The following is a 14,211-nucleotide window of genomic DNA, read 5'->3' as shown; positions in this document are numbered from 1 at the left end:
TAGATGTTCATCGGTAAAGTTATTTTTTATGTTCATCTTTTCTGATGGTGGTAGTGAAGTTATTTTGATAAGCTCAAAAGGATCATTAGTTCACTTATTTTCCAAACAAGGACCATTTTTGCAGCCCCAAATTTTGCAGAGCATAAAGGCAATACCAACAGTGATCAGAAGTCTCTCATGTTTCGAGAATTTCTTAAGCCAAACATAAAGAGACTATGCAAGCATCATACACATAAGTAGAATTTGAAAGCACATCGAATTAAGCTCGATTGCAAACTAGTTAACCAACGGAGCATTTACCCGCAAAAAAAAAAACAAAAAAACTGAGCATGTACGAAACAATACAAACGTTTGGGTTAGTTGTGCATGGTACACAAAACGTATGGTCGTGCATGGACGACGCACTCTTGGTCAGCCTCAAATGCTCCGTAGGTTAGAAAAAGCACATCTCGTGTTGTGGAGTATTCCCTCCGTTCGAAAATACTTGTCTTAGAAATAGTTGTATCTAGACTTATTTTAGTTATAGATACATTTATTTTATTCATTTCTAAGGACAAGTATTTCTGCACGGAGGGAGTACAAGGCAAATCTGGAAAATGGGTAGTGTGCAGCGTAGGTGAATTGGGCGTGACTGCCGGAGATAAGTGGACACAAGTAATAAGAAACCGTTTTTTTTTTGGAGCGGCATCTTCAATGATAACCCATAAATTTTCTCCCACATTCATCCGCGGGTGAGGGTACCAGTTTGTGGACATGAATGCGTTAGGACGCCATCCAATCGTAATCGCATACATATGGCCTTTCTTATTTTTTTCAAGTCCGCACGATCAAAAAACCGCATGCAAAAGGTATAGATGTTCAAATAGCCGCATGCAACACTAGTTCAAATTTAAAAAAAGTTCAAATATTACATCCCAACATTGTTGTCCCCTTTCACCGCCCACTGATACTTAATCAAATTTTCCTTCTGCAGCTGCTCGTGAGTTGGTCGATGCCGAATTTGTTGATGCATTTGAATAAGCTCTTCAAATGTGGTCGGATTCTGCTCCGGAAGTTGGATATGATCACCCATGTTCTCAAATTTCAGAGCTACATCAACATCGTCACCCTCATCCTCGACGATCATGTTGAGAACATGCTCCTCTGCGTCTTCAAGGACTGTCTACATCATCACATCTCATTGGAGTACTCTTCCTCGTCCGACGAGTCGTCAGACGACTCAGCATACTGCTCGTATGTGTACTTCAAATCAGAATCCATTGCTAGAAAGAAGAAGAGATAATTGTTTTTAGTTTTGATGATTCATCGAACAGTTGTCGGGCATGTTGAGAATAGCAGTAGCGGATGGTATCTGGCGAGGCGGTCGGAGGACAAGAGTTGAACGGGGACGGAAGAGAAGCGGAGTGGAGCCTTGCTGGAGTGGTAGAGGTGACGGAGACGCAGAGTTCCTGCAGGGGTGTGGCATGGTGGCCAGGGTGGTGGAACGGCGGCGAAGGTAAGAGAGAAATAAGGAAAGAGAGAAAACGGGAAGGATGGAGTCGCGGGGTCCGGAAGGGTTTCGGGTGGGTCAGGGGTGTTGAACTCGTACGTTTCGCGTGTCCGACTCCCACAAAGCTTCTCACTTTTGTCTCCAGAGGTGCTCGACGTTGGTCGAGACGCGATATTGTTCTCAGTTAGGACAATTGCTTTTGTTAGCTGTTGGTGGTTGTATTTGGTCTTACTTGATGTGGTCTTCGTTCTACGCTCGTTGTTCACAATGAGTGATAGTATTTTTGTACTTACGATTCTGTTTTCTATAAAGCTATGATACGTCTAAGTATATTTAAAAAAAATTATCTCTGTTTTGCAGGAGAAATCGTGTCCGAACATCCCAGGAACCGATACAATCCTGTGTTGAATGACTTCCGCGGTCCGGATAGATAAGGGCCATATTGCCTGCAAGCTGCTACTCAGCCATCGGGAGTATGGGATACCACGAAGTGATGGAGCAAAAAAGTTTCCAAAGCAAAATGTCGTAAACAAATGGATGCCATGCGTGAAAGATGGGGATGCTGCTCGCCTACTGAAACAGAAAGCGAGCAAAGGCAATATCCAAACGGTGGAGCGGCCGTCACGTGCGACGTGAATGCGATTGAATGTGGAACAGAAGATGGTGGCGCGCCGTTGGAGTGGAGGGGACGAATGATCAGGGATCAGGGGTGAGCGCCTCGACCCAACAGCTAATCTCCGCCTGTCGCTGGTCCAAGACGAAGAAGATCGCACGCACAAGGATAAACTAACGCCCGGAGAAGGAGAAAAGGCGGCATTCGCAAGAGAGAGAGGAGCGCCCCACCACGGGTGTGAATTGGGAGAGATGCCTTTGTGAGCCGGGCCCATGGAGGCATGATCAGCGCAGCAGGCCTTCATCATTGACCCACTGACGTGACGGTGCTCACTCGCAGGCGCCCAGCGGGAAACAAAGACGGGAGGGACCCTCGCAAAAAAAAAAAAACGGGAGGGGGGGTAAAACCGTCAAAACCTAGAGCCTGCAGCCGCCTGGGAGAAAACGATTCTCGCCGTCTTGCACGCACCGCACGGACTCCACCAAAATTCGATGGATGGATGGATGGAGACCAGCGCGCAAAGTAAAGAATTGTCCGTCCGTCGTATATCCAGGTGAAAAAAGCGATCTCCCAAATGTAGGTCACCAACCACGGCTACTTTGCAGGACCGAGCATTGAAGGGCATCTCGGATGGAGACACCAACGTCAGTCAGTCCAGATAAACCAGTCCGTCCATGAGCCAGGTCCACGGCCCGCCGCTCTGCTGCCCCACCCCTCCACCACCGCCTGTCGCCCCCTTTCCCCTCATCACCACCACGCCGGCGTCCAGATCACGGCGCCGGGGAAGAAGAAGAAGAAGAAGAAGAAGGAGAGCCGCGGTGCACGGGGAACAGAGAAGTAGATAGAGGAGAGGGGAGGAGAGGAGAGAATCTCCCACCACCCAGCAGCAAAGCAACCCACGACAGACGTTGCGTCGTCGCCACAAACATCTTCACCGAATATCCATCCGCCCGCCAGCCACCAGCCTTTACTGTTAAACCAACTGCCGCCCGCCCCGTATTATCCGGTTTCCCGTTCTCGCACGAGTAATACTACTGTCGAGACAGACTGTTTATAAACCCCATCCCGTCCATGGGATAGATATTTGGGAAGGAATCCCGGTAGGCCACGATTTCTCCCCCCGGCCGAAAACCGATCGCGAGTCAAACTCCGGGCGCATATATTTTTTGTAGTATATGGGCGGATCCGACGCAGCCCCAGCCGCAAGGGACGACGCCCAGGTCGTGGTGGTTGTGGGATCCCCCGTCGACGGCCCCCCCGCCCCCTCCGCCTCCGACCTCCCTCTCGCTGCCTCCGCGCCGGCCTCCACGCCACCGGCGCCGGAGGAGGCGGAAGCTAAGCGGGAGCTCTCGGCGGCTGCTCCGGCCGAGAGTTTAGTGGTGGAAGGTAAGCAGGTGGAGGCGGCGGCGGCGGCGGCGCAGGCCATGGCGGTCACCGTGGTGCGGGACGTCGAGGCGGGCCCCGAAGCGAGCACCAGCGGCGTGGCCGACGAGAAGCCCTCCTGGTTCACCCCGAAGAGGTACTACTGCTTACTGCTACCACTAATCCCCCGGCATAGCGAGATTGAGCGGCAGCTTTGGCTTGGTAGTAGGTTTGAACTGTTGGGTGCACGGGTTTTTCCCTCTGCGGACCTCTGGGACGGGTTTGATATCGAATTGGGGCGATTTGGCTGTTTGGTTTGAAAATTCTGGGTTCTCGCGAGCTCCAATTGAGCTGCCATTGCGTTGATTTGAGCTGCGAGCCTTCAGCGATGCCAGGTTGAGGTCAGATGCGCGCTAGGAGATTTGGCCAGTTTTTTTACGCTTGATAACAAATCATTGCTCATACTACTAACAATCATCAGTGATATGTGCTGTATGGTTCCATCTCCTTAATCGAAATTTCTCTTGAATCTCTGCTTGTTCCTTTCGTGACTTCTGGTTTTAGTACTTGTCCGTTTCTCTATGTTGGCTTGCTTTAGTGGCGTGGACCTGCGTCTTGTAGTACTAGTTTGGCGTTCGCGTGATGCAGTTTGTTCCCGTTTGTAGTGGTCTTAAAACCGTTTGTGCGCGCGTGGGCGTTATTTGGTAACGGTGGCCCAAGCCTTTTTTTCTGGCGAGATAGTCTCTATACTCTTTTGATATGCATTGCAAATTGCATAGTAGATTTGTTCTCAATTTCGACAAGATGGAGTGGTGATTTGGTTGTTCTCCTCTTGTTTGGCACAGCTCATCTTGTTAGTATATTATGTGCTCACCGTGGTTCCGATTTTTTCCAAGTTTTGGGCCTCTTCAGTGTGACATTTTGAGGAATTGGAGGACATGGTGATGCAATGTCAATAATTCCACGTTGTGTGTGGGTCTTGAGTTCAAAACTTGTTGTTTATGCAGACTGCAGTAGCAGTTTAGTGCATGTGTGCTCAGTATCCCCCTGGGCATTGCCATTATCTGAATTTAGTCAATAATTTCATGTCAGAAGCTGTAATTTATACAGATTAAATTAGCATGACATACTCTGTCAGGTTTGTGTGTTCTCATTGTAAGGAGTCCATTATGCAGTGGTTGATTAATTACTTATTATGGTTGCAGATTACTTGTGATGTTCTGCATAATCAACATGCTAAATTATGTTGACCGGGGAGTAATAGCAAGTAATGGTGTCAATGGCAGCCGTGGCAGTTGTTCTGGTGGCACATGCTCATCAGGTTCTGGAATTCAGTAAGTCCCACCAGAAACTTTTCTACAAAATGTGACATCTCTTTTGAACTCAATACACTTTTTGCATGTCTTGGCTACTATAGTTCAGGAGAAACGCTCATATAATTTAATTCGTTGCAAATTGCAAGTCGTTATATACACATTAAATTTGTATGCAAATTCTTTTTTTTAATCTTCTCTTCTATTTGTTTTCCTGCATGTCTTCACTCTATAGTATTTTTCCGTTAATCATGTTGGCCATCTTAATTTTATCATCATATCTTTTGTTTATTCCTGATTGGCCTTCGTTATACCCATTTTACTTTACTTTAATTGATCTCATCACTAGTCCCCATAAAGAAGAAAGAAGTAATAGGTAGGGATGACAGGATTTGAACCTGTGACGTTTTGTACCCAAAACAAACGTGCTACCAAGCTGTGCTGCACCCCTTCTCCAAATTAAATTGCCGTACAATGCCATTGTACACAATTCATGTCTTCTTTTCCACACATAAGTTTCTTCTTCTTTCTCTATCTCATGCCATGTTCTCTACAGGGGTGATTTTAATCTGAGCAATTTTGAAGATGGCGTGTTGTCCTCGGCATTTATGGTAGGGTTGTTGGTGGCTTCCCCGATATTTGCGTCATTGGCAAAAATGTTAGTATCCTATGGTCCTCTTTTAATGTACTATACCTTTATTTCTATATATTGCTCATTGCAGTAGGAAAAAGATATTACAAATGGAAAACTATTCTTCAAACAACAATACACACTACAGATTAACATTGTTTTAATAGGTTCGATGCAAGCCTTTAAGGGTGCTGTTTTTTTTTTTTGCATGTGATAGATTTTTCCCCTCCTTGCAGACACAATCCTTTCAGGCTTATTGGCGTCGGATTGTTAGTCTGGACTATTGCAACAGCTGGCTGTGGGTGCGCGTTTGATTTCTGGTCAATTACTGTATGTCGCATGTAAGTACTTTCTAAATGTTAATGTTTCAGATCTGTGTAATTTTTTAATAAAACTCTCCTAATCATGTGATCTATTCTACAACATGTTAATTAGGTTAGTTGGTGTTGGTGAAGCTTCGTTTATAAGTCTCGCAGCTCCTTTCATTGATGACAATGCACCAGCAGCACAGGTCCTGTTAATCTTGTGATGCCTTTAGATTTCTTAAGACTGATTTCTGTGTACTATATGTCAACATATCTTGTGTTTGCTTGGATTTATTTCTATACCCAAGTCCTATCATGAAGCAACATTCTTCTGGAAATAATCTACATCTTTGCACATGTGTCATGTTTATGACGTGTCAAGGATATGAATGATCTTACTCCGAATCATTATATGTCACTAGAAGGAACAAATTGTCAAACGCATGTCACTGAGGCAAAATTCTGCAGGGCATTCAAAATATGTTAATCAATACAGTACATAAAGACCATGTAATCCAGGATTGTAATGGATTACTCAGCCGGTAATTGCTTTGGGAGCCTGAGTTCATATACTCCCGCATGAACTTTTTTTTTAAAATAGAAAAAAAAATCTGAATTTGTTTGGCACCAAAGATGCTCGAGTATTCTAGGTGTGTGCAAAATTTCGTGAAGAAATGTCATCGATGGTGCTCTGGACAAAAAAAAAAAGAAAAAAATGGTGCTCCAAAGAAACAGAGACATTTTGGAGCACTGATTGTTTTTTCCTTTTGGTCCAGAGCACCACGAATGCCATTTGTTCACGAAATTGTGCACACACCTAGAACACTAAAGTGCCAAAAAAAACCGTTATTTTACTTTTTCTTCGAATTTACTGTTCATGCGGGAGTAAAAATGCTGTCCTCATCACTCATTGCTGTATTGAGCTGAGTAGCTTAGGTTAAAAAAATTCTTCACCAATTGCTTCTAGTTGTTAAATCAGGTGAATAAATTGCTCCTTGATTAACTCATACATCCATGGATCATGATGTTATGTAGTTTTATGTTTGCTTAGGAGGTTTTGTTTACATAGTACTGTTTCTTCCTTTTGTATTATTTTAATCAAAAACTAACATTGCTGCTAATTATGTTACCAGAAAACTGCATGGCTTGCTATGTTCTACATGTGTATACCCACTGGGATAGCACTGGGTTATGTTTATGGTGGGTTGGTAAGTCTTATGCTACACTTCTTTCTTGCTTCTTGGTTTTGCCTCAAATTATACGGGTTGAGTAACAGGTGCATTACCAGTGTAACTTGACCTTGTATTGTTCAAAATTATGTTGCATCTCATCAGGTTGGGGGTCATCTGCACTGGCGTGCTGCTTTCTGGGGAGAGTCAATTTTGATGCTTCCCTTTGTCATTCTGGGCTTTGTGATAAAGCCACTAGAGCTCAAAGGTGTGGCTTTGTATTATGTATTATTTTGCTTATTACCAGTGTAGACAGCACTACTAATTTCTATTTTGGTATTCTGGCACTCTGACTTTCTTCCATTTGTTTTCTCTTTCTTTTGGGGTGGTGACTTGTTTACCAGGATTTACTCACAACAAAAAGACAAAAGAGTATGGTCAAATGCTCAGTCCGGAGCTTCAAGATGAGACAAGTACATCCCTTCTCTCTTTACTTAGTTTGACGTTGTCACACCATCCTTGCCTTAAAAAAATGCTTGAATATTCCCTTCAAAGGTTAAAATCGTAATTTGCTTCATTCAGTTATTAGAAGAACTCACTGTTTCTCTACACTGATTTGCTTACAGTACATGAGTGAAAAGCACTTCAGAAAACATCTTCCTAATTAAATTCCTTCTCTTGACTTCTATCTCCATGCATGTTATGCTAAATTTTTGAGTTACAGGGCTACTACTTCTGTGATGAGTCGAACCGTGGTAATATGCCTGACATTCTATGATCCTAGGATCTTAAGCATTTTCAATAGGAAAACAACCTAAGGGCAGAACTGATGATTTGCTTAGCCTTCTCGATTGTTTCGATGTCCCCTTGTATTTGAAATGCACAAAAGCAGCGAACTTTGTTTTAGGGAAGAAAATAGTCCCATAATATAAGAGTGTTTTTGACACTGCACTAGTGTAAAAACGCTCTTATATTATGGGACGGAGGGAGTAGTAACTAACTTGCAATCATGTATCCTAGATGACCTTGTTCATTTGCTTAGGGCTTGTTCATCAAAGGCTACTTTCATTGACATTTCTGGATACAACATCATACTGAATATAATTTGCCTCCTCCTGGCTGCTGGGGTGTGTAACTTCACAGAAGCTCAAGCGCCAGTAAACACCACCTTGTTCAATTGCTCATCTTTCTTCCAACTATTTCCAGATAATAACGGAATAAAGCAGGGTGTGCCTGCTGTAGTTGAGGGCCTTGCAGAAAAGTCTTCCCTGTAAGCACCTCCTTTGTGTTTTCTCTTTTGCTAGATTAGAACTTTAGATCAGTGCCTTAATTTTATATCTTCATACAGTGCTATTTCTTTTTTTTTTTATCGGAATATACAGCCCTTTTCCTTGTTGATGATCTAGGTAAAAGTCAATATTGTAGTTACTTGTCTTATGTGCCTATTGCAAATAGAATACTTAGTAGCTTACTTTCATTAACGTAATATACAAAATCGTTTGAATATTCACATTTTCATCATGCAGCTCCAGTTTCGGGAAGAAAGTTATGATTGAAATCCATCATTTTGGGGTAGATATGAAAGAATTGCTACAAGAGAAAGTCTATGTTTTCAATGTGGCTGGTCAGATTTCTTTCACATGTTATGCAATCGTTTTAACTCTATTATGTTAGATACTTCCCCTTTATACTGAACATGAGCTTTTTAAATGCTAAACTCAGTTGTGTTCAATGCATTATACTTCATCCTTAATGTTAGACAAGAAGATCTTCCATATATAGTATGCATTTAAATATAGTTGAAACAACATGTACTCTGATCCATTGTTGTTTTCTAACTCAAGTTAAGCCCAATTGGTTCAACTTTTGTGGCAGATTCAGCATAAAATGTTACTGTTAACCCATAGGAGTAAATAGCCAAGTCTTAAGAGTAAATAGCCAAGCTAGCAACTACTTTTGGGAAGTAAAAAACATCTTTTCTAAACAAAGTCTTGCTGTGGCTATAGATTCTTCATTCAGCATTCAAAATTAGGGCAGTAAGGTTCTCTCGCGGTACATTACTTCCAATGGATCCTTGTAGTTAGTAACACGTGTCTTTCACACCCAAATTTGAAGTTTGATTGATACTACTTCTGAAATACATTTCATTTGCAACTCTTTTTTGCGGGGTATAGTCTTCTGTTTGTAACCGGGGTAAATTTAATTGTGCGATTCCAGGTTACATCTTTTACAACGCTGTCATTGGTGCCTATTCATATTGGGGCCCCAAGGCTGGTCAGGATATCTACCACATGGTAATTCCTTGTAGTCTGTTTTTCCGATGTATAGGGCATGCGATTATTTGAGCATTGATTTTAATTTAGTTATCTGTATGAAAGCCCAGGTCTTCTGGTTTAGTGTATCTTAGTCCTAGCATGATATTTATATTATCATACTTCAATATATTGCCATTTCACTGGATAACCTTTCATGCTGAACTTTTCATACCAGGCCAGTGCAGATCTAATGTTTGGCGGAATAACAATAGTGTGTGGAATAGTTGGAACCCTTGCAGGGGGTTTCATCCTTGATAAGATGGACTCTACAATTTCTAATGCTTTCAAGGTAAGAGAAAAATTTACATGTAATATTTCGATAAATCACGAGTGAACGCGGTGCCACGCGAGGATGTAATCCTGCCGGTCAGCTCCCTCATGATTCGTGCAGTTTTAATACACAAAGCGCGTATACTAATATCTTGTCACCGTATCCAGGTAGTATAGTTTTTCCTATTCGCTCTGAGCGCATTAAGTTTTTGTCAGGCTGAATGGGCAACTACAACACGCTCCCTGCCGCTTTGTGCAGATCAGTACGCATTGAGTTACCGTCCATTTATGTGCTACCAGCTTCAGGCAAGAGGGAAAAATTTTAGATGCTACCACACATTACATGCTATCATGCTACCATTTTTCAAAAACATGTTTAAATGTTTCACAAAATTCCGACAAAATTTGTGAGTGTTCAAAAGGCACGTGTCTACAATCTGTAAAAAGTTCAAATCAAAATTCGAAACACACATGGAGAAACAAAAAAGACAAATTCAGTATGAATAGTGCCACAAAAGGACAAAAGCCAGAATGACATTATTTACATTCTGATTTGTCCTTTTTGTTTCCCCATGTGTATTTCGAATTTTTGAGTTGAACTTTTTACAGGTTGTCAACATATATCTTTTGAACACTCATAATTATTTTCAGAATTTTTTGAAACAGCTAAATATGTTTTTTGAAAAATTGTATCATGGGAGCACCTAATGTGTGGGGGCATAGGAGATGGACAGGAGTGGCAGTTGTGAAAATAATCCAAATTAATATGTCAGTGACTAGATGTATGCTGGCCTTTCGGCAGCAATGATGATGTCTGGCCTACATCCCGTTTGCCATTGATCCCACCATAATGATGTTGATAATGGCTCACTATCACAACCCACCCTAGCAGATTTACTCACGTTCATGTTAATTTGCTAGTATTATTTGCATAATTATCAAGTACCTTTAGTATAGTAATAAAGACCACAACCCAGCTGCCCCTAAATGTAATACTAGTTTCTTGCAATCCAATTTTTAAAGCTTGGCATATATAGATGTTTGTGTTAACATTTTTTATTTCAAGTAAGGTTAAATCTCCTCCTCAATAAGACTACTAACTAAATTGTCTTAGGCCCCTAACATCATGTATATGACGTTTGAAAAATGAAAACATCATATATATGCCGAACCCTACCATCTCCACTAGGGAGGCATTATTACAATCCCAACAAGTACAATATATGAAGAACTTAAAAAAACACCTAGTATGAACAACGGTTGACCAAAGAAGAAAAAATGAGTCGTTAACCCCACACGGTTTAATTACCAACATTCAAGGTGTACAGGGAAACCACTAGCGCAACACTTCACATTGATCTCTCAAGTATGTATCGGCTTCATTTAAGATGCCCAACCACCAGCCCATATACATGTATTTGCTGAATTAACCTAGCATAGTGTTGGCGTATTCATTTAATCGCTATATAAAGTGCTAATCACATAGCATGCATGGACTGCCCAGATTACATCCTCGCGTGGCACCATGTCCCAAAAATTCGCGTCCGTAATATTTGCATTATTTACCTTCTAACTTGTATTTTCAAAGAAACAACCCAGCCTTTTAGTCCAATTGTAAGGTATGTTTTCAAATAGCTTGATAGGTGGTTATTCTATTAGCACGAATATCTACCAACATCTTAAGTTGATGATTTCACGCTAGTTTTTAATTACTGATTCTAGGCTTTTGTTCCTTCTTTTGCAGACGACATGCAATCAGTAGTTAATGTGTCGTTCTTTTTGAGCATGTTCCTAGGATTTGTTCTTATCATTGCCTGTTGCCTTATTTGTTCTTTAGCAGAATGGCACTGGACCATTAAGTAGGCATGGCCATTTTCCTTCTTATATACCAGCCAGCATGATGTTTAACATGGATGTGTTGTACTTAACTACTTATGTCTACTGAGTAGTACCTTCCAGTCATATAAGTCTGGAGGCTGGAGCAATGAAGCTAAAGGAATCTGTATATGCTGCTTACTACTGTATAGCTTTGTAATTATGTAATTCTTACTTCCGTTGACACGATTTCTTTTCTTGTAGCTTCTTTCTGGCGCAACTTTCCTCGGGGCAATATTTTGTTTCAGTGCCTTTTGTTTCAAGAGCCTTTATGGATTCATACCCTTCTTTTCAGTGGGGGAGCTATTGGTTTTTGCAACTCAGGTAAATATTTCCTTTGCTTAACTATTTTCACATCACTTTAGATTCTTACTCCTATTACGTAACTGAGCTCTGAAACTATTGTTGCTCATTTAGGAACACAAAGAAACACTACTCTTACTTCATTATGTTTATCTTGGTTACCACTTCTGAGAATCTTCACATTAGAAGTTACTCGAGTTGCTGTATGGGTATTGGATGTAAAACGGACATCGTTTTTAAACAAGTTGCTTACTTTTTATGTACTTGCCATGCTGATAAGCATTTCAATATATGGTAAATGTACTCATATGCCTAGTTAAATTCTGCACATATACTTATCCTTTGTACTTGCAGGCTCCAGTAAACTACATATGCCTTCATTGTGTGAAACCAAGTTTGCGGCCATTATCAATGGCTATGTCTACTGTTTCGATACATATATTCGGTGATGTGCCTTCTTCACCCATCGTTGGGGCTCTTCAGGTACTTGTCCTTTGTGCTTGTTTCCAATGGATCATAGGCAAAGAATTACTTGCTTAGCAACTTAATTGCTCATGTTCTCTGTACGTAACCAGGTCCGTTATTTTTGTGTAAATGAGATTACCCTTGTTTGTTAGGTTGATGTCTCAATGATTGTCATAATGGATTTTTATATGTCAACACATTATTTTAGATCCCAATATTTCTATGGCCCTCAATTACTCTATTATTGCCCTAGCAGATGTTGATGTATTATAGGCCTTACATTTTAGCTGCATCCAGCACCACTTGGATGGTTATACTTTTCAGTATTGTTGAATCGTTGAGTCTTACATTGTGTTTTTACTGTTGGAACTTTGATGCAGGACTATCTCCATAACTGGAGATCAACTGCGCTTTTATTGACATCCGTCCTCTTTATTGCGTTTGGATTTTGGTTTACCGGTATGTTCTCTTAGTATAGTATAAATTATATAACTCCATATAATGTCTGGGCAGTATCTTATGTTTTCACTGTGATTAAAAGAACTACATAATGCTTGCCACTCTAGGAGCAACTGTTTCAACCTCATGTTTAGAAGTCATATGCACGCATGATTTGAAACCAAGCCAAATCACTACCATGCCTTAGGGGCTGTTCGGCAATCCTCCCACTCCATGAAATCTCAGGATCTGTGGAGCACCTCCTTCCCCACTCCGCGATTTTGAACTGCTGCTCCACCAGCTCCGGGAGCGGAGTTTTGGACGGGAGGGAATCCGAACAGGCCTTTAGTGTGTACTTTGAATACGTGCTTGGAGAATGAGATTCATTTTATTTGCATGAGCCTAACAAAGTTACCTACTTGAAGGGTCTAAAGCATTTCTTGTGTTCCCCTTTGGTCGCAAATTGTTTAGCCTAGTTAGCTGTTCCAAGCAATAGAGAATAATTATAATAGGAGAAATCCAGTCATCAACTACGAGCAGGTCATGTGGTTTGGGGAAAATAGTTTTGAGGAAACCTGTAGGAGCAAATGCATTCATTAAGGAGAGTATTTTGGAGATTTAAGGGTACAGGAAGAGTTGGGATGTCTAGAAATAATCAACTTGCATTGTTTGTTCACTGCTAGTATTACTTAATCATATGAACAATGCATTTTGTGCCAGCTGACCACTATAAGTAATGCATTTTAGTGCGTGTTTGTGATAGTTGACTGAAGCTGAGACATGTTCTCCCTTTGCAGCCATATTTTTCCGCAGCGTTGATCGTTCGAATGAGCAGAGCGAGCATGATGTTCCTGCCACTGAGAGATCAAACCTCAGGCCATTGCTTGATGATGGAAACGATGAAGCGCACACTTCTCAATGATCAAGGAAGTCATCAAGCAAGATGTCTTTTTCTTTCTTAGCTGGATTATTTCGGCCGTACCAGCAAACATGTGAAATGTAAATTTGCATGTCCGTTGGCTGTACCTGTACATAAATCGTTTGCTCTCTTGGTCTTCTTGGCTTTTGTGTACAGACTGCAGATACTGCAAACAGTATGTATCAATGGTGTAACTTGGTTGATTAGAAAGGGTGGGTAATGTTTGCACATGTCAACAAAATTTCTTCCGAATTAGTCGGATCTGAAGCTAGAATTGCTTGTCCGGTCTCTGCTTCTCTAGCGTGGATGGATATCCCATCTATTTGCTGAGGTACAGTGGTTCTTCCTTCAATACGCGAGGTTATTGGAAGTAATAAACATTATGAATTGCTTCAGCTACAAAGAAGGTACACTGAATGCACATGGGATTGAGCGCCCAGGGTTTATGGTCCCAATCATTCTCCATGCCGCTCGTACATCTGGTAGGTCATCGGAATAAAAGGAACGGGCGCCCAACTGCCGACTGGAGCGGCGATGTACGCTGCACAAGGAAGAGGAAAGAGGGCTGTAGCGCGATCATGACCCTGAACAACCAATGTGGTCCAGGCTGGGCGCAACAGCAACATGTCGCGTCTGGCGAGCCGTCAATCCCCCCGATGATCCGGTTGCGCAGCCGCCGCTCCACCACACATGTAGGCGAGCAGCGCCCCGCAATCCAACTACTACATGGATCGTTGCTACCGC

At 41.9% G+C, this 14,211-nt stretch overlaps 1 protein-coding gene across 1 annotated transcript; it reads left to right on the top strand.

Annotated features, from left to right (window-relative positions):
• The first annotated feature begins 2,786 nt into the window (after nt 1-2,786).
• LOC119355805 (probable sphingolipid transporter spinster homolog 2) lies at nt 2,787-13,741 on the top strand. Its single transcript, XM_037622683.1, has 16 exons — nt 2,787-3,621; nt 4,670-4,798; nt 5,334-5,435; nt 5,645-5,749; nt 5,844-5,919; nt 6,847-6,921; nt 7,048-7,150; nt 7,287-7,355; nt 8,089-8,152; nt 8,409-8,506; nt 9,100-9,176; nt 9,373-9,486; nt 11,547-11,666; nt 12,000-12,128; nt 12,491-12,569; nt 13,346-13,741. Exons 1-16 carry the CDS (start codon nt 3,278-3,280, stop codon nt 13,468-13,470), a joined length of 1,809 nt encoding a protein of 602 aa, XP_037478580.1. The 5' UTR covers nt 2,787-3,277; the 3' UTR covers nt 13,471-13,741.
• The last annotated feature ends 470 nt before the right edge of the window (nt 13,742-14,211 follow it).

This window comes from Triticum dicoccoides, chromosome 2A (genome assembly GCF_002162155.2).
Source record: "Triticum dicoccoides isolate Atlit2015 ecotype Zavitan chromosome 2A, WEW_v2.0, whole genome shotgun sequence".
Classification (NCBI taxonomy): domain Eukaryota; kingdom Viridiplantae; phylum Streptophyta; class Magnoliopsida; order Poales; family Poaceae; genus Triticum; species Triticum dicoccoides.
The sequence above is the reverse complement of the archived record's forward strand: the minus strand, read 5'-3'. Positions and strand labels throughout refer to the sequence as shown.